The 21,836-nt window shown below is 40.2% G+C and overlaps 1 protein-coding gene across 7 annotated transcripts in view; it reads left to right on the top strand.

Annotated features, from left to right (window-relative positions):
• ash2 (Set1/Ash2 histone methyltransferase complex subunit ash2) overlaps positions 1–19,462 on the top strand; it is a 61,924-nt gene extending 42,462 nt beyond the window's left edge. For all 7 annotated transcript variants that reach the window (XM_070102798.1, XM_070102800.1, XM_070102795.1 and 4 more), the window contains 3 exons: positions 6,511–6,617; positions 13,861–14,005; positions 19,252–19,462. In XM_070102798.1, the coding sequence (XP_069958899.1) occupies positions 6,511–6,617; positions 13,861–14,005; positions 19,252–19,353 (354 nt within the window). In that variant the 3' untranslated portion in view covers positions 19,354–19,462. The remainder of the gene's footprint in view (positions 1–6,510; positions 6,618–13,860; positions 14,006–19,251) is intronic.
• The last annotated feature ends 2,374 nt before the right edge of the window (positions 19,463–21,836 follow it).

Below are 21,836 nucleotides of genomic sequence, written 5' to 3'. Positions count from 1 at the left end.
AAGAAATATCCTTATTGGGGTCAATATGCTTAGGCTAGCCCATTCAAACCCCTGCACAGAAGTCCTCCAAACTTTCCTCAGCACTGGTGAACATCCTTCCAGATGGATCGAAAAAACTGGAACCGACCTCCGCATGAACCAGCTACATGATCTATATCAAGTTAGACAACAGAGACATTTCCCTGCTCCATGGGATATTACCCCATTCCAAACTACCATTCCTCCATTTCCCCCCAAAACTCTTCTTAAATCACAACCAAAGCTTCGTCTTGAAGCCAAACATGATGCCTTAAGCTGTATTGATAACTTAGTCACACACAACACTCTTTCACAAATTATTTACATTGATGGTTCTGTTCACCAGTCCACTGGTGCAGCTGGTAGTGCTGCTGTTGTCACACAGAGTGATGGCTCTCATAAAGAAATTGGAGCATGCATCAATAACTGGGCCTCTACCCTTCAAACAGAACTGTTTGCCATACTCCTTGCACTCAAATGTGTCCATGTATCTAAGGTTGACACTTTAATTGTAACTGATTCTCTGTCATCCATAAATGCTCTCAACTCATTAAGTATAAATTGTGGCATGCTTGTGTCAGAAGCCAGACATAGGTATGGTAAGATTGTGGACAGTGGAGTCAGAGTGCACATGCTCTGGATTCCATCTCACATTGGTCTTCAGATGCATGATAGAACTGATAAATTGGCTAAGCTGTATGCTTTCAAAGAGAGGGTATATTACAATCTTGGGTTGTCAGTTAGCAGTTTGAGAACAATAATACGAAAAGAACTTCAAATGAACTTTATTGACTTAAGACTTTGGGAGATTGAAACAAGTCAGTCCATCTATCATCATTCCATCATGCAGGAGGAGCCACATGTCTATGGTGCATCCAACAAGATAAGCAGACTCTTGGATGTCACTACTGCCCGGCTCTGGCTGGGTTACAAGTATCTATGGCAGGTTAAATCACCACCACCAGATGTAGACCAAACGAAATGTAAACTTTGCCAGATGGACAATTGTCACACCTTGCATCATTATGTATTTGAGTGTGATCAAATTAATGAATTTAGAAACAACTCACTCAGAAATGTTCAAGAAATGGCTAAGTATTTTATCCACAGTGGTATATTGCAGACCATTCTGGAGAAATACCCTGACTTTGCTAGCTGTAAATATTGCATTACCATGTGTGTGTGTGTGTGTGTGTGTGCATGGGTGTGTGCATGGGTGTGTGCATGGGTGTGTGCATGGGTGTGTGTGTGTGTGTGTGTGTGTGTGTGTGTGTGTGTGTGTGTGTGTGTGTGTGTGTGTGAGAGTGTGTGTGAGTGTGTGTGTGAGTGTGTGTGTGAGTGTGTGTGTTCGTGTGTGTGTGCTTGTGTGTGTGCGTGTGTGTGTGTGTGTGTGTGCATGTGTGTATGTGTGTGTGTGTGTGTGTGTGTGTGTGTGTGTGTGTCTGTGTCTGTGTCTGTGTGTGTGTGTGTGTGTGTGTGTGTGTGTGTGTGTGTGTGTGACTCAACAATCAACATTTGCACCAATAACTCATTACAGTTGTGACCGGGTGTGGAAGTGTGAATTGCTCATTACACTATAATTTGTTCATGATTGTAGCCATGTATAAATGTAAGTAACCATTCTTACAGAATTCATTACCTTTGTAACTTGTGAGCTCATTACCTTTGTACCTAGTTCAGCTATCAAAACTTTGGGGGCCCAGTCCCTGGACCCATTACATACCTCTGTAATCTGTAAATACCTTTGTAACTTGTCATGATTGTGACCAGACCTACCTGGAGTTCATTACCTTTGTAAATTGTGAGTTCATTACCTCTGTAACTTGCTCAGCTTTCAAAACTTTGGAGTCCAGTCCCTGGACCAATTATGTACCTCTGTAATCTTTTGACTACCGCCCACAGGATGGGTATGGGGTGCATAATAAACATATTAAACTAACTAACATGTACTCATTGGAGCGGAGGAGAGAGAGGTACATGATAATATATACCTGGAAAGTACTCGAGGGCTTGGTCCCAAATCTATACACTGCTATAACAATATACTGAAGTGAGAGATATAGGAGGAAGTGCAAAATAAACCCAGTTAGCAGCAGGGGTGCGGTGGGGACAATAAGGGAACACTGTATCAACATCCGGGGTCCCAGACTTTTCAACATCTTACCAGAAGATATCAGAAACACTGCTGGAACAAGTGTTGAAGCCTTCAAGAGGAAACTAGACAAGTATCTTCAGGTGCCAGACCAACCAGGTTGTGATGGATATGTGGGGCAGCGGGCCTCCAGCAGCAACAGCCTGGTTGACCAGGCGAGCCATGTGACGAGCCTGGCCCATGGCCGGGCTCAGAGAGTAGATATACTCTTGAAATTCTTCAAAGGTCTATCAAAGGTAATGGTATTCCCTGATACCTTTTTGCTTTTTAACTGCAATAAGTGTGGCATTAACTAGAAGTTTGCTTCATTTATTTTTTTTTATTATCACACTGGCCGATTCCCACCAAGGCAGGGTGGCCCGAAAAAGAAAAACTTTCATTTCTCCATCTCAATCATAATGAAACATGTACCATTGAAGAAACCCAGAAGAAGATCAGATATAGAGAGAGAGCATAGGAAATGTTACAGAAGAAGAAGACGGGTTACTGAACTGCTTAAAAACACAAATATGCTACAACAGAGGAAAGATAGACTTAGCAGAGAGATCACTGAATTAGAGCAAAAACTTAGGATGTCATATCTCACATTAGAAGTACAAAGGGAACAAAGGTCCATACAGGATATTGCAAGGAACCCAAAATATTTCTATTCCTACACAAAATCCAAGCTAAGAACTACCTGTAGAATTGGACCACTACTGAGAGGAAACTCGTATACTGACGACAAACAGGAAATGAGTGAAATCCTAAAAGAACAGTATGAGTCGGTGTTCAGCAGCCCACTGACAGCAAGGTAGAAAATGCAGAAATATTTTTCACTCCAGAAGAAGGCCACACAGACCAACTAACTGACATTAGTACAAATCCCATAGATTTTGAAAAAGAAACGGAAAACATGCCCACTCACTCAGCACCTGGACCAGATTCATGGAATGCTCAATTTATAAAGAACTGCAAAGTACCACTAGCACGAGGCCTCAGTATTCTTTGGAGAAAGAGCTTAGATCTAGGTGAAATACCAGAGGCCTTAAAAAGTGCAGACATAGCTCCTTTGCACAAGGGAGGTAGTAGAGCACTAGCTAAAAATTACAGACCAGTAGCCCTAACCTCTCGCATCATAAAAATCTTCGAAAGAGTGATGAGACGGCAGGTTACAAATTTCATGGAACAGCACGACCAACATAACACGAACCAGCATGGTTTTAGAGCAGGACGATCATGTCTGTCACAGCTGCTGAACCATTATGACAGAATTACGGAGGCACTGGAAGACGACCAAAACGCAGATGTGATTTACACAGATTTTGCAAAGGTGTTTAACAAATGCGATCATGGAGTGATAGTGCACAAAATGAAGGCCATGGGAAAGGTAGGCAGATGGATTTTCGGTTTCCTAACACACACAGGGGGGCTCTGGTGGCCTGGTGGTTAACGCTCTCGCTTCACACGGTGAGGGCCTGGGTTCGATTCCCAGCCCGAGTAGAAACATTGGACGTGTTTCTTTCCACCTGTTGTCTATGTTCCCCATCAGTAAAATGGGTACCTGGGTGTTAGTCGACTGGTGTGGGTCGCATCCTGGGACACTGACCTAAGGAGGCCTGGTCACAGACCGGGCCGTGGGGGCGTTGACCCCCGGAACTCTCTCCAGATAAACTCCAGAAACACAACACAAAAAGTAGTAGTGAACAGGGCAAGATCCAGCATCAGCGAGGTCAAAAGCTCAGCGCCCCAAGGCACTGTCCTGGCACCTCTGCTGTTCCTCATCCTCATAGCAGACATAGACAAAAACACTCGGCACACTTTTGTATCATCATTTGCAGATGACATTAAAATAAGCATGAAAGTCAGTACAGTAGAGGACACTGAAAAAGTACAGGAAGACATAAACAGGGTTTTCCAGTGGGCAGTGGAAAACAACATGACATACAGTGGTGATAAGTTCCAGCTGCTTAGGTATAGAAAGAATGAAGAACTCAAAAGGAGCACTATATACAAAACTCAAGAGGGTCACCAAATAGAACGTAAGGAACACGTAAAAGACCTAGGAATAATTATGTCAGCCGACCTTTCTTTTAAAGACCATAACAAGACAAAGATCACGACAGCCAGGAAAATGACTGGGTGGGTATTGAGAACTTTCAAAACAAGGGAAATAATGCCGATGGCGACACTCTTCAAATCACTAGTGCCCCCTCACTTAGAATATTGCTCAGTGCTGACGGCCCTGTTCAAGGCAGGAGAAATATCGGAGCTGGAACAAATACAGAGATCGTTTACGGCTCACATTGAGCCAGTAAAGCACCTAAACTACTGGGAACGCCTGCAAGTCTTGAACATGTACTCATTGGAGCGGAGGAGAGAGAGGTACATGATAATATACACCTGGAAGGTACTCGAGGGCTTGGTCCCAAATCTGCACACTGTAGTAACATACTGGAGTGAGAGAGATGGGAGGAAGTGTAAAATAAACCCAGTGAGGAGCAAGGGTGCAGTGGGGACAATAAGGGAACACTGTATCAACATCTTACCAGAAGATATCAGAAACACTGCTGGAACAAGTGTAGAAGCCTTCAAGAGGAAACTAGACAAGTATCTTCACCAGGTACCAGATCAACCAGGCTGTTATGGATATGCGAGGCAGCGGGCCTCTAGCAGCAACAGCCTGGTTGACCAGGCAAGCACCAGACGAGCCTGGCCCATGGCCGGGCTCAGAGAGTAGATAAACTCTCGAAACTCTTCAAAGGTACATCAAAGGTATCCATTGTTCTTGCCAATGAATTCTGTTTTTCACACTTCATTTTTTAATGTCATTTCCATGTTTTATTATCCCACTGGTATGCATCTTCTTAGGAAGAATTAAATTTTTTTGCATACTTGTGTGATAGCCAAATGAGCATGTAGAATTTAAGAAATATTAATTAAAGTATTTCTTCAAAAGTCTTCTTTAATTCAGAGTGGTTGAAATGCTTAAGAAAGCTTCTACTTGGGACCACATTATCAATGAAAATAAGATTATGTACTGTACTACCAACATGAAACTTCAACCCACTTCTGTTTGTATGCCAGATGCTTTTGTTCCCATTTTGATAACACCATCGATGCCATGACAATCTTGAATAGTTACTTGCCTGGCAAATCTCAAACTGGTTTGGTGGATTATTGAAGCTTTTACGATGCATCCTATTACAACCTAGGATTTCAAATGGCCTGTTATCCCAGGTGTAATGGGAGCAAATAAGCACAGTAGAAAAAGTTTAGACTTATATTATCCTTCACCAATTATAACAGCAATATATACACTATGTACAGTGATAAATATAGTGCACTCCACGGAAAGCAAGGCAGAAATAGAAGCCACAAGATAGCAGACCGTGCTTCAACCAGCTCTAGAATGGGAATGACAAGGGCAGACAGGAGAGCGGTATCCACATAACCTCTGCGATTGTCAATCCCACCTTCTTATTGGCTAGAACCTGGTCACTAGTTGAACGATGGGGCCCCATCATCAACTCTTAGCAACCTGGTTCGCTGGTTGGGGGAGATAGCCTGTAAATGAGGGTGTGTCCATGCGCCGAATAAAGGTTACGTACTCTTTGCATGCCACACCCCCACCCCCGAGAAGGCTCAGGATTAGGCTGCCACCTCCCAGTGGTAACCGTGCCGCCATGGCACCAAATAATGGGACCCGCCTATCCTCTCCACCATCCAACTCTTAGATAGAGCTCAGCTTTCCTAGTGACCAAAAGCCAAACCCTAAACTCAGAGTGAGACAGCCAGGGTCCAAGAATTTTCAAAAAAAATTTTTGTTTTTTCCTATGAAATGGTAGAGAATCTTTTTCTGAAGGTAATAAAACAAAAATTATGAAATTTGATGGAAAATTGACGAAATTATGCTCTCACGAGTTTTGCTGCATCATTCACTCCATCACTGTCTTGCCAGAGGCATGCTTACACACAGTTATAAAATTGCAACATTAACACCCCTCCTTCAGAGCGCTGGCACTGTACTTCCCATTTCCAGGAATCAAGTCCACCCTGCCGGTTTTCCTGAATCTCTTCGTAAGTGTTACCTTGCTTACACTCCAACAGCATGTCAAGTCCTAAAAACCATTTGTCTCCATTTGCTTCTATCTAACATGCTCATGCAGGCTTGCTGGAAGTCCAAGCTCCTTGCACACAAAACTTCCTTTACCCCTTTCCTCTAACCTTTCCTAGGCTGACCTCTACCCTGCCTTCCCTCCACTACATATTTATACACTCCTGAAGTCATTCTATTTCATTCCATCCACTCTACATGTACAAACCATTATATATCTAATTAAAATTTTTTTGTCTTTCAGCCACTAGTCAAATTCCGATCCCATCTGTATTATGAAGATAAGGATGATGTACCAGAAGCCCTGAAGAATTTGAAACCTCTCCCAGGGAGTAAAATGATATTTTTCAAGTAATTATTATTCATTATTTAGATTAAATAAAAATTATAAGAATAAGACATGGAAAACTTTAATTCTTAAAGAATGGTGTAAGGAGGTAGAGTATTTCTCAGGTAGGAGCAGGCATCTGTGTTTGACTGGAGTGAGAAGAAATGTTTTTGGGAGTTGCACTGGTGCAGTGTCAATATGAAAGTATTTTAAGAAGAGATTCAGAGCAAATTCCATGGGAAAGTGGAAAAAAAAATCTTCCTCCATAAGCCATGCATGTCATAAGAGGCTACTAAAATGCCAGAAGCAAGGGGCTAGTAACCCCTTTTGTATAAATTACTAAATTTAAAAAAGAAAACATGAGTTTTTTTTTTTAAGGTCACTCTGCCTTGGTGGTATATAGACAATGTATTGAAAGGGAAAAAAAAATTCAGGGGAAACCAGTTAAGTGGATGCAAATTCTAGAAATAAAAATTATAGTGTTTGCATTTCGAAAGTAAGGTGGTGGTGTGTTTTGGTGATTGCCAATGGAAAGACCGCTAGGAAGTTAATGATAGTTAACCCTTTCACTGTCACACTCCCTGAAATTTAAAAATACTGACAATGTCATGATTAAAAAAAAAAAAACATTTTCTGAAATGGTAGAGAATCTTTCTAAAGGTATGGACACCAAAAAAATGTGAAATTTGATGGATAACATATGGAATTACACAAGTGCATAGCTGGCAATCCAGGAGGTTTGGTGATTTCACTCACTTTGAGTCTTAGTTTAAGCCTATTTCAGTGGGGAAGCTGTTTTGCTAGCATGCCTTCCATTCCATTAATCGAGAACAAGAAACTACCCATTTAAGCATGAGAATTTTAATTTAAAAACAAGAGTACAAATGAACACTGTAGGCATACAGTCACTGACGCATCCTTTCCTCTGTTCATTAATCATGTCCCCAGGCCTCTCCTATATAACACTTGTCCTTCATTTGAAATCCATCATCACACAAAAAAATTGAAGTTTTACATTATTTCTGGGATAATAAAATAGTCAAAAATCAATGGTAATGGTTTAAGCCATCCCAATAACTGAAACAGGCCTAGTAAAAACCCATAAAACAGACTGGGTGGGCTAGGGGTCAAGCCCTACCTTTCCTCAGGAAAAATGCCGAATATTTCTGCCACTTTGAGCCCTACTTCAAGCTATTCCAATTCTAGTCTGAAACTGGCCAAAATCATCTCAGTTTCACTAGTATTTCTTCCATTCTGTCAAATGATACCAAGAAACAGACAAAACCATAAAAATCACCCAGGAAAACATCAAATTCACTATTTTAAACCAAACACTGCATGGGCCAGAATTTTTTTTAATACTATGCCTAGGTTAGTGTTTAGTCTGATTATATTATTTTATGCTGTGCACACTCATCACACAGATCCATTTTTTCATGTCTAGGCCAAAATTTACCATTCACAGCACATTTCAGGGAAACTATACCACTGATGGGGCTTGAACCCACGGTCAGTCATAAAACTTCAGACCGACGTAACTTTCTGACTGAGGGTTCAAGCCCCACCCATGGTATGGTTTGTTTGCAATCATGTCACTATGATTTTGTGAGTCATATTTGAGGGAGCTGTGCTTAAAGTGTAGATCTACATGAAACACTGTAGTCAATGACATAAATCTATGTGGGAGACAGTGAAAGAGTTAATGTGTTATCTTCCTTAAGTCAGCCCTGCAAAATATTCAATACAATATAACAGAGTAGAGTAAATTACATGTATCAGCAACTACTTTGGCATTTACAATCAAAATAAGCATAAAAGCACATTAAATATTGAAGTAAGTGACCATTCATGCATAGACATGAAAAATTCTTAAGAAAAAAATGAAGAACCTTGGGTTGATTAAGGAAGTATTTAAAATTAATAATGGTAGGTGAATGGAATGGTGATGAGAAAGTTCGAAGATTTTTTTTTTTTTCAACAAGTCGGCCGTCTCCCACCGAGGCAGGGTGACCCAAAAAAGAAAGAAAATCCCCAAAAAGAAAATACTTTCATCATCATTCAACACTTTCACCACACTCACACATTATCACTGTTTTTGCAGAGGTGCTCAGAATACAACAGTTTAGAAGCATACACATATAAAGATACACAACATATCCCTCCAAACTGCCAATATCCCAAACCCCTCCTTTAAAGTGCAGGCACTGTACTTCCCATTTCCAGGACTCAAGTCCGACTATATGAAAATAACCAGTTTCCCTGAATCCCTTCACTAAATATTACCCTGCTCACACTCCAACAGATCGTCAGGTCCCAAGTACCATTCATCTCCATTCACTCCTATCTAACACGCTCACGCACACTTGCTGGAAGTCCAAGCCCCTAAAAAAGAATAAGAATAAGAAGTTCGAAGATAAATGTTATAAAAAAAAAATAATGCAAGGCAACCAAAGGTATAATTCAAAGGGCTGAGTAAGGATTATGTGAGGCTTGTATGAGCATGTTATATCAGACTGAGGAGACAAAAGTTTATATGGTCTTATGTGCTTTTGGGGTTAGCAAGGTAACATGAAGGCATTCAAAGAAACCAGTTAGCTTGACTCAGTTCCTGGAGGTGGGAAGTATAGTGCCCTAACTCTAAAGGAACCAGGAATGGTAGGAATACTGCACTTAGGAAAGTCATTTTAATTGTGACGTCTGTGCATTTCTGGCACAGAATGGGGAAAGTGCTAAGCCTGTAGGGGTCATACAGCACGTGTATGACCCCTACAGATCAATAGATCAATAGTTACCCCTCATCTAGCAAGACACCTTTGAATAAATAATAGCAAATATATTCCTTTGTTTGGGTCACCTAACCTTGGTGGAGATGGAAAGTGTGTTGAAAATTATAGTAATAATATTAGATCGATTGCTTTATTTCTTTTTTTATTAACACACTGGCCATTTCCCATCAAGGCAGGGTGGCCCAAAAAAAGAAAAACTTCATCATCATTCACTCTACCACTGTCTTGCCAGAGGCATGCTTACACTACAGTTGTAAAACTGCAACACTAACACCCCTCCTTCAAAGTGCAGGCACTGTACTTCCTATCTCCAGGAATCAAGTCTGGCCTGCCGGTTTCCCTGAATCTTTCATAAATGTTATCTTGCTTACACTCCAACAGCATGTCAAGTCCAAAAAACCATTTATCTCCATTTGTTCCTATCTAACATGCTCACGCACGCTGCTGGAAGTCCAAGCCCCTCGCACACAAAACCTCCTTTATCCCCTCCTTCCAACCTTTCCTAGGCAGGCACCTACCCCGCCTTCCCTCCATTACAGATTTATACACTCTCAAAGTCATTCTATTTTGTTCCATCCTCTCTACATGTCCAAACCATCTCAGCCCTCTGGATAATAGTTTTGGTAATCCCGCACCTGAGGGCAATGCCCTCAGACACGACATCTCCACTACCTCCAACCTTCTCCCTGTTGCAACTTTCACCACCCATGCCTCACACCCATACAAGAGCGTTGGTATAACTATACTCTCATACATTTCCCTCTTTGCTTTCATGAACAAAGTTCTTTGTCTCCACAGACTCCTCAGTGCACCACTCACCTTTTTCCTCTCACCGATTCTATGATTCACCTCATCTTTCATAGACCCATCTGCTGACACTTCCACTCCCAAATATCTGAATACATTCACCTCCTCCATACTCTGTCCCTCCAATCTGATATCCAATCTTCCATTACCTAATTTTTTGGTTATCCTCATCACCTCACTCTTTCCTACATTCACTTTTAATTTCCTTCTTTTACACACCCTACCAAACTCATCAACCAACCTCTGCAGCTTCTCTTCAGAATCTCCCAAAAGCACAGTGTCATCAGCAAAGAGCAACTGTGACAACTCCCACTTTCTATTAGATTCTTCATCTTTTAACCCCTTCCTCTTGCCAACACCCGAGCATTCACTTCTCTTACAACTCCATCTATAAATATATTGAACAACCATGGTGACATCACACATCCCTGTCTAAAGCTTACTTTTACTGGGAAATAATCTCCCTCTCTCCTGCATACTCTAACCTGAGCCTCACTATCCTCGTAAAGACTTCATACATTTGCAACATCTGCCACATTGCCCCCCTACCCACCCTATCATATGCCTTTTCCAAATCCATAAATGCAACAAAAATCTCTTTACCCTTATCTAAATACTGTTCACCTATATGTTTCACTGCAAACACTTGGTCTACACACCCCCTACCATTCCTAAAGCCTCCTTGTTCATCTGCTATCCTGCTCTCCATCTTACTCTTAATTCTTTCAATAATAACTCCACCATACACTTTACCAGGTATACTTAACAGACTTATTCCCCTATAATTTTTACACTCTCTTTTGTCCCCTTTGCCTTTGTACAAGGAAACTATGCATGCTCTCTGCCAGTCACTAGGTACCTTACCCTCTTCCATACATATATTAAATAAAAGCACTAACCACTCCAAAACTATATCACCACCTGCTTTAACATTTCCATCTTTATCCCATCAATCCCAGCTGCTTTACCCCCTTTCATTCTACCCACTGCCCCATGCACCTTCCCCACACTTATAACTGGTTCTTCCTCACTCCTATAAGATGTTATTTCTCCAAACCATACCACGGGTGGGGATAGAACCCGCGATCAGAAAGTTTGTTTGCAATCGTGTCATTACGGTTTCATGAGTCATGTTATTTCTCCTTGCCCTATACACGAAATCACAGCTTCCCCATCTTCAACATTTAACAATTCCTCAAAATATTCCCTTCATCTTCCCGATACCTCTAACTCTCCGTTTAACCCTTTGAGGATCGCCAGGCCCTTTCAGAGACTTGTTCTCAGGGTTGCCAAAATTTAAAAAATAAAAAAAAAAAAATATTTTTTTCTTATGAAAAGATAATCTTTTCCCAATCATAATGACACCAAAAGTATGAAATTTGATGGAAAACTTACGGAATTATGCTCTCGCGAAGTTAGCAGTCTCGACGATGTTTACGAATCGGCAATTTTGCCCACTTTGAGCCCTATTTTCGGCCAATTCCAGTGTACTAGTTGACAAAAATCATAATTATTTTGCTAGAACTCCATTTTTTCTATCGAATGAGTACAAGAAACCGCCCATTTACCGATTTCCGCTATCCAATAAAGTGGTCAGAATTTTGCCAATTTCACACAAATTTCAAAAGATGCCAATTTCCAAACAGGGTCCAGAATAAACAAGAAAGACATTCCTGGCACTAAAATAACATTTCCTCTGTTCATTAGTCACATCCCTATGCCCCTCTTACATTTCTTTTGCTTTCACTTTAGTGTAGAAATGGTATAAATAATACCAACACACTTGTGAAAGAATATTAGATTCACCAGTTGACGTGTATTGGACGCTTGGCATGATTTGTTTACTTTTGAACTTTGGCGAAAATCGAACATTTCTGCTACTTGGAGCTCAATATCAAGGTACTTTTCATTGTGAAACCAATCAAAATCATCTCAATTTCTGTAATATGTCTTCATTCTATAAAATAAGACCAGGAAAACTAGAATACAACCACAAATACCATATGAAAATACAAAGTCCCTGTTTTAAACCAAAAACACGGTCAAAGTTTTTTTTCTCATTACGCACTGTGTGCTGCAGGATTTTTTTTATACTGCGCACACTGACCACATAGACCCATTCTTTCATATGTAGGCCTACCAGCTTTCTCTTGCTAGATTTGAGGGCGCTAGAATTTATGCGTACTAGTACGTCAAAAACCCTTCGCATAAGCCGTATTAGTACAGCTGAAACCCCGAAAGGGTTAATAATTCTCTCCTATTTTTAACTAACGAATCCATTTGTTCCCTAGGCTTTCTCAACTCATTAATCTCACTCCAAAACTTTTTCTTATTTTCAACAAAATTTGTTGACATCTCACCCACTCTCATTTGCTCTCTTTTTACATTGCTTCACCACTCTCTTAACCTCTCTTTCTTTCCATATACTCCTCCCTCCTTGCCTCACTTCTACTTTGTAAAAACCTCTCATATGCTAACTTTTTCTCTCTTACTACTCTCTTTACATCATCATTCCACCAATCGCTCTTTCTTGTAACCACAAACTTCTGCTGAACACTAACACTACATTCTTAAACTTACCCCACACATCTTCTACCCCATTGCCTATACTCACACTAGTCCATCTGTCCTGCAACAGTTGTTTATATCTTACCATAACTGCCTCCTCCTTTAGTTTATAAACCTTCACCTCTCTCATACTTGCTGCTTCCATTTTCCTTGTATCCTATCTAGCTTTTACTCTCACTGTAGTTACAACTAAAAAGTGATCTAACATATCTGTGGCCCCTCTATAAACATGTACATCCTGAAGTCTATTCAAGTCTTTTACCAATTCGTAGTCCAACAAACTACTGTCATTATGCCCTATATCATATCTTGTATACTTATTTATCCTTTTTCTTAAAATTTGTGTTACCTATAACCAAACCCCGTTCTATACAAAGTTCAATCAAATGCTCCCCATTATCATTTACACCTGGCACCCCAAACTTACCTATCACACCCTCTATAAATGCTTCTCCTACTTCAGCATTTAGGTCCCCTACCACAGTTACTCTCATTTGGTTCACAAGTTCCTACACACTCGCTTAACATCTCCCAAAATCTCTCTCTCTCTCCTCTGCACTCCTCTCTTCTCCAGGTACATACACACTTATTATGACCCACTTTTCACATCCGACCCTTATTTTAATCCACATAATCCTTGAATTTATATTCCCTCTTCTCTCTCCATAACTGATCCTTCAACATTATTGCTACCCTTTCCTTAGCTCTAACTCTCTCCGATACTCTTGACTTAATCCCATTTAATTTCCCCAATGAAACTCCCCTACCCCCTTCAGCTGTGTTTCGCCTAGGGCTAGGACATCCAACCTCTTTTCATTCATAACATTAACAGTCATTTCTTACTTATCATCTGCACTACATCCATGCACATTCAAACATCCCAATTTTATAAAGTTTTTCTTTTCTTTCTTTTTAGTAGTTTATACAGGAGAAGGGGCTACTAGCCCATTGCTCTCAGCATTTAGTTGCCTCCTACGACACGCATAGCTTACGGAGGAAGAATTCTGTTCCATTTCCCCATGGATTGCTTTACAAATTAAAATTCAAGTACAGTGTAAATGTATATTCATTAATGATTTTTTTTAACCAACTATTAATTTTTCAGAAATGGAAAATGCTGTGGTGAGGCTTTCCGGAATGTCTATGGGGGTACATATTATCCGGGAGTCTCTCTATACAAAAACATTACTGTATCTGTCAATTTTGGACCAGACTTCAAGCATCCTCCTTCCTCCTATGAATATAGAGGGGTAAGTCAATCATCTGTTAAAAGAAAACATTCAGAAATGTCAATATTAATCATCTTGATTTTTGTTGTTTATTCTTACCCACAACAAGTGGGGCTCAAATGTAGGGCATGCCAGCCCTAAAACTAGCAGGTCAGTGTTAGTTTATGAAATCAATACAGGTCAAAAAAGAAGAAGCCTATGAATTGTCTGTGGCTAGTTTTGATAGTATTTTCTATTCTTACAACCCAGCAAAATATTTCTGGTGATTGTTTAATATCCCAGGCTATTGATGCTTGGAGCCCAAATGGCTATTACAACCACCATTAACCTGAATTGGGTCTCACATATGGCCTTGTTTCTTGTAACTGAGATCTGCATATCAGAGCTATGACCACCCTCCACTGGGGTTGGCAGTGGCTGAGGAAATGCTCTCACACCTTGTGTGACTGTGATCATTATCTTGTCAGGTGTTCTGACTATAGTATTCATATGATGTAATGTAGTATATTAACATCTACCTTGGGTTCTTGTTAGGCCTGTTGATGGGATCAGGAAGTTTTCTTTGCGAGTTCTTTAATAATCTTGCTTGTGGTCGTCTTATTAGCTTATGACAACATGTATTGTCTTCAGCATTATACACAGTTTCTTGATACACATACCACATAGATATTTTCATATCTAGTGTTTTTAGTGAGCTGAGCTCATGGCGTAGATCTACGGTTTGGACCCTGAACGTAAAGCCGTAGATCTACGGGACGGACCCTGAAAGGGTTAATAATCTTGCTTGTGGTCGTCTTATTAGCTTATGACAACATGTATTGTCTTCAGCCTTTCTTGATAGTATTTTTGTTTTTAGTTCTCTGGGTATGCTCTAGCTTGTCTGCATATTTTTATTTAGATGTAGACAATACACCACTGCTTCATATTGCAGTTTTGGTTTAACCTGTGTACAGCTTTTACAGTACAGTGGAACCTCAAATATCGAACTTTCTTCGGTCCAGAAGTCTGTTCGAGTGCCTTTACCGAATGAATTTATTCCAATCAGGAATAATGTAAATTAGATTAGTCCATTTCAGACCCTTAAAAATACACTTATAAATATTTTTGTAAGTGCTCTTATATTATATTATCACACTGGCCGATTCCCACCAAGGCAGGGTGGCCCGAAAAAGAAAAACTTTCACCATCATTCACTCCATCACTGTCTTGCCAGAAGGGTGCTTTACACTACAGTTTTTAAACTGCAACATTAACACCCCTCCTTCAGAGTGCAAGCACTGTAATTCCCATCTCCAGGACTCAAGTCCGGCCTGCCGGTTTCCCTGAACCCCTTCATAAATGTTACTTTGCTCACACTCCAACAGCACGTCAAGTATTAAAAACCATTTGTCTCCATTCACTCCTATCAAACACGCTCACGCATGCCTGCTGGAAGTCCAAGCCCCTCGCACACAAAACCTCCTTTACCCCCTCCCTCCAACCTTTCCTAGGCTGACCCCTACCCCGCCTTCCTTCCACTACAGACTGATACACTCTTGAAGTCACTCTGTTTCGCTCCATTCTCTCTACATGTCTGAACCACCTCAACAACCCTTCCTCAGCCCTCTGGACAACAGTTTTGGTAATCCCGCACCTCCTCCTAACTTCCAAACTACGAATTCTCTGCATTATATTCACACCACACATTGCCCTCAGACATGACATCTCCACTGCCTCCAGCCTTCTCCTCGCTGCAACATTCATCACCCATGCTTCACACCCATATAAGAGCGTTGGTAAAACTATACTCTCATACATTCCCCTCTTTGCCTCCAAGGACAAAGTTCTTTGTCTCCACAGACTCCTTTTCCCCTCATCAATTCTATGATTCACCTCATCTTTCATAGACCCATCCGCTGACACGTCCACTCCCAAATATCTGAATACATTCACCTCCTCCATACTCTCTCCCTCCAATCTGATATCCAATCTTTCATCACCTAATCTTTTTGTTATCCTCATAACCTTACTCTTTCCTGTATTCACTTTTAATTTTCTTCTTTTGCACACCCTACCAAATTCATCCACCAATCTCTGCAACTTCTCTTCAGAATCTCCCAAGAGCACAGTGTCATCAGCAAAGAGCAACTGTGACAACTCCCACTTTATGTGTGATTCTTTATCTTTTAACTCCACACCTTTTGCCAAGACCCTCGCATTTACTTCTCTTACAACCCCATCTATAAATATATTAAACAACCATGGTGACATCACACATCCTTGTCTAAGGCCTACTTTTACTGGGAAATAATTTCCCTCTTTCCTACATACTCTAACTTGAGCCTCACTATCCTCGTAAAAACTCTTCACTGCTTTCAGTAACCTACCTCCTACACCATACACCTGCAACATCTGCCACATTGCCCCCCTATCCACCCTGTCATACGCCTTTTCCAAATCCATAAATGCCACAAAGACCTCTTTAGCCTTATCTAAATACTGTTCACTTATATGTTTCACTGTAAACACCTGGTCCACACACCCCCTACCTTTGCTAAAGCCTCCTTGTTCATCTGCTATCCTATTCTCCGTCTTACTCTTAATTCTTTCAATAATAACTCTACTATACACTTTACCAGGTATACTCAACAGACTTATCCCCCTATAATTTTTGCACTCTCTTTTGTCCCCTTTGCCTTTATACAAAGGAACTATGCATGCTCTCTGCCAATCCCTAGGTACCTTACCCTCTTCCATACATTTATTAAATAATTGCACCAACCACTCCAAAACTATATTCCCACCTGCTTTTAACATTTCTATCTTTATCCCATCAATCCCGGCTGCCTTACCCCCTTTCATTTTACCTACTGCCTCACGAACTTCCCCCACACTCACAACTGGCTCTTCCTCACTCCTACAAGATGTTATTCCTCCTTGCCCTATACACGAAATCACAGCTTCCCTATCTTCATCAACATTTAACAATTCCTCAAAATATTCCCTCCATCTTCCCAATACCTCTAACTCTCCATTTAATAACTCTCCTCTTCTATTTTTAACTGACAAATCCATTTGTTCTCTAGGCTTTCTTAACTTGTTAATCTCACTCCAAAACTTTTTCTTATTTTCAACAAAATTTGTTGATAACATCTCACCCACTCTCTCATTTGCTCTCTTTTTACATTGCTTCACCACTCTTTTAACCTCTCTCTTTTTCTCCATATACTCTTCCCTCCTTGCATCACTTCTACTTTGTAAAAACTTCTCATATGCTAACTTTTTCTCCCTTACTGCTCTCTTTACATCATCATTCCACCAATCGCTCCTCTTCCCTCCCGCACCCATTTTCCTGTAACCACAAACTTCTGCTGAACACTCTAACACTACATTTTTAAACCTACCCCATACCTCTTTGACCCCATTGCCTATGCTCTCATTAGCCCATCTATCCTCCAATAGCTGTTTATATCTTACCCTAACTTCCTCCTCTTTTAGTTTATAAACCTTCACCTCTCTCTTCCCTGATGCTTCTATTCTCCTTGTACCCCATCTACCTTTTACTCTCAGTGTAGCTACAACTAGAAAGTGATCTGATATATCTGTGGCCCCTCTATAAACATGTACATCCTGAAGTCTACTCAACAGTCTTTTATCTACCAATACATAATCCAACAAACTACTGTCATTTCGCCCTACATCATATCTTGTATACTTATTTATCCCCTTTTTCTTAAAATATGTATTACCTATAACTAAACCCCTTTCTATACAAAGTTCAATCAAAGGGCTCCCATTATCATTTACACCTGGCACCCCAAACTTACCTACCACACCCTCTCTAAAAGTTTCTCCTACTTTAGCATTCAGATCCCCTACCACAATTACTCTCTCACTTGGTTCAAAGGCTCCTATACATTCACTTAACATCTCCCAAAATCTCTCTCTCTCCTCTACATTCTCTTCTCCAGGTGCATACACGCTTATTATGACCCACTTTTCACATCCAACCTTTACTTTAATCCACATAATTCATGAATTTACACATTCATATTCTCTTTTCTCCTTCCATAACTGATCCTTCAACATTACTGCTACCCCTTCCTTTGCTCTAACTCTCTCAGATACTCCAGATTTAATCCCATTTATTTCCCCCCACCGAAACTCCCCTACCCCCTTCAGCTTTGTTTCGCTTAGGGCCAGGACATCCAACTTCTTTTCATTCATAACATCAGCAATCATCTGTTTCTTGTCATCCGCATTAGATCCATGCACATTCAAGCATCCCAGTTTTATAAAGTTTTTCTTCTTCTCTTTTATAGTAAATGTCTACAGGAGAAGGGGTTACTAGCCCATTGCTCCCGGCATTTTAGTCGCCTCATACGACACGCATGGCTTACGGAGGAAAGATTCTTTTCCACTTCCCCATGGACAATAGAAGAAATAAAGAAGAACAAGAGCTATTTAGAAAAAGGGGAAAAACCTAGATGTATGTATATATATATGCATGTGCGTGTCTGTGAAGTGTGACCAAAGTGTAAGTAGGAGTAGCAAGATATCCCTGTTATCTAGCTTGTTTATGAGACAGAAAAAGAAACCAGCAATCCTACCATCATGCAAAACAGTTACAGGTTTCTGTTTCAGTCATCTGGCAGGACGGTAGTACTTCCCTGGGTGGTTGCTGTCTACCAACCTACTACTTACAAAAATACACTTACATAATTGGTTGTGTTGGGAGCAGTTTGATTTTTGAGGTTCCACTGTATTTCCTCATCCATCCATCAGTGCTGTTTTCAAGTTTGTCAGTGTCATATAGGAGTGTCTCACCATTTCATGCATGTGAAATTTCTGGTCACAGTCTCTTACTAATGGCAAAATCTAGATACTACTCAGAAATTTGTGGAACATCATTTGTATCTAAATTATGGAATCCTTTATAAAAAATAAATATTTTCAGTGTTTGGTCAAAGGAGGAATTAATGCTATCAAGGGCTCTTGATCCATGGAATTGTTCCTATTCTTCCCTTGTGTTGAATGTGACTGCCTTCCATAATGATGAGTTTAGTGCATCTTCATAAATATAATAATAATAACTTGTTATAGCATGCCACTAGTATGGCTCATTTAAAGTGAATTAACTACTTTATCAATGAGATTTTTCTCAGTATCATAAATGACAACAGTATGATAAGTTAAAATAAACATTTTTTTTCTGTACATATCTTGTGTCATTTAAATGTACTGTGCTGGATAATTTAATTTTCTCATGCTCATCTTGTCTCTGACAGTTACATGAAAGGTGTGAGGAATCCATGGTGGAGAGGACACTTGCAGACATGACCTACCTAGTAGAGAATGAGGGAAAGTTAAGACTGGATGTGTTCACCTAAATGATATCTTGCTTATGGTAATCTTAAGCTGTAAACTTTCCAACAGTAGATTTCTTATGCTACAGAAACCTGAGAGTCAGAATTTGGAAGATTTATTAAAGGATTTTTTTAATAACAGATGGTGTCATTAGCCTGTAGTTTGGTGATGCATTTTTTAAAGCACACGATTTCTAATGAATGTGGTAACCTAACTGAGCTTACTACAGCCTCAGTAGGACTGCCACTCAAGGAAGGTTCTTAATTGCTGGTGAGAGGCTCTTGACCCAAGGAATTGGACCTGTTCTTCCCTTCCACAGATCAAACCTGACTGCTTCCCATTCCCCAAGTGCTGTATGACCCTTATGGATTTAGTGCTTCCTGTAAATATAATAATGCATTGGCCTGGATTATTATATTTATGGGGCAGGGGGGGGGGGTAGCCAAACCTATAGGGGTCCATTAGGCCTGGAATGCATCTATAGCATAAAACAAGGGACACCTTATAATAATTTCTTCTTAAGCAAGAAGACAAAAAGCAGTGGAACTTGGGCAGGGAGGTACACAACATGAAGCTTGACTGTAGGATTAACAAAGGCAAGTCCAAGCAACAGATAATAAGTCTTAGCAATGAACCTAATTTCCTCCCATATCTCAGGAGCTGTATGACTTGAAAATTGAATATAATAATTTTAATGTTTGTGGTGTGTTTAGGTAGATTTAATTTTAAACATGTTTTACGCTATTTCTTTAGCATATTATCAGGAGTACAAGAAACCCCCATTTACTAATTTGGACTACCCAATATGGTGGTCAGAAATTGGCAATTTGGCCAATTTCACGCAAAATAAAAAAGATGCCAATTTCAAAATAGGGTCCAGAATAAACAAGGTAGACATTCGTGGCACTAAAATATCATATGTTCTGTTCATTAGTCACATCTCTAGGCCCCTCTTATATTATTATTGCTTTCTATTTTGATTTTTTATTCATACAAAAAAATACAAAATTTACTGTTATGCAGACGACTGCATTATTGTAAAAATGGTATAAATAATATCAGTGCACTAGTGAAAGAATATTAGACTCCCCAGTTGACGTGTATTGGACGTGTGGTGTGATTTATGTACTCTTGAACATTGGTAAAAATCGAACATTTCCGCTACTTTGAGCTCAGTTTCAAGGTCGTTTTCATCGTAAAAGTAATGAAAATCATCTCTATCTCTGTAAAATGTTTTCCATTTTATCACCTAAGACCATGAAACCGCGAATACAACGATAAATACTATACGAAAATACACCTCAAAGTCGGCGTTTTATTCCAAAAAAACGATCAGAGTTTTTTTTTTTCTCATTACGCAATGTGTGCTGCAGGATTTTTTTTATGTGGTGCACACTGACCACACAGACCCATTCTCTCACATGTGGGCCTACCAGCTTTCTCCCACTTGATTTGAAGCCGCTAGAATTATTGAGTATATATACGTCAGAAACATTGGCTCGTAAGACGTATTTATACGTCGAAAACAGTCAAAGGGTTAATACTTGCGAGGAGCTATTGACCTAAGGCCCCTCAAGGAAGGTTCCTTGATGTTGGTGAGAGGCTCTTGATCAAGGGAATTGGATCTGTGCTCCGGTTCCCTGAATTAAGCCTGAATACCTTCCACAGTCCCCCCCACAGGCACTGCATAATCCTACGGGTTTAGCGCTCCCCCTTGATTATTATAATAATATTGACCTAAGGAATTTGACCTGTGATTCCCTTGGATTGAACCTATTTCCCTGGGTGCTGTATAACCCCTACACGTTTAGCACATCCTCAAGGATATAGTAATGTGCATCAGTGTGTTTTGTAGTAGAAGGGATGATTCTCAGGTTCCTGCAAAGAGCACACATGCATAACCTTTCTTACCTGGCTTCTCCCATGATACTGAGGCACAGTATCATCCTCATGTTATCTCCAGAGACAGTAGTTAAGAATGCACCAATACATGCCTCCTAAGTATCCTCATAATTTCACACTATTGCTCTTCTGTGCAAATACAGTTAGGAGCCACAGTGACTGAAAACAAACATAAAATAACCTGATCCTTTATTGAGTGCATAATAAAGGTTTAGGCTCTATTATTCATTTTCATATAAGTGATGGTTTGTCTCCTTTTCCAAAATGCGCCACAATTCTATAATGAACCCTTCCTGGCTGGGTCAAAAACGATGACTCACAGCTGCTCTTCAAGCTGGTGGATTCTTATTCTAATGTATGTAAAACACTAAATCCATGTGGATCATAAAGCACAAGGAATAGTAAAGGCTCAATCCTCCTGCCACTAATCCCAAGGCAAGACTTATTGCCAAACACTACTTGCTGATTCCTCATTTTCAAGCAACCTGGGGTCCGGCTTTTTGTACAATGATGTCGGAAAATATCGTTTGGCTGCTTCTTTTAATTGAGATGTCTCCCAGTAGTTCTCTCCCTCTAATGTTTTTGCTGTCTAGCAGCATTGCTG

The sequence above is a fragment of the Cherax quadricarinatus genome, chromosome 83 (genome assembly GCF_038502225.1).
Source record: "Cherax quadricarinatus isolate ZL_2023a chromosome 83, ASM3850222v1, whole genome shotgun sequence".
Lineage (NCBI taxonomy): Eukaryota > Metazoa > Arthropoda > Malacostraca > Decapoda > Parastacidae > Cherax > Cherax quadricarinatus.
Note: the sequence above shows the minus strand (reverse complement) of the source record. Positions and strands in the feature narration are given on the sequence as shown.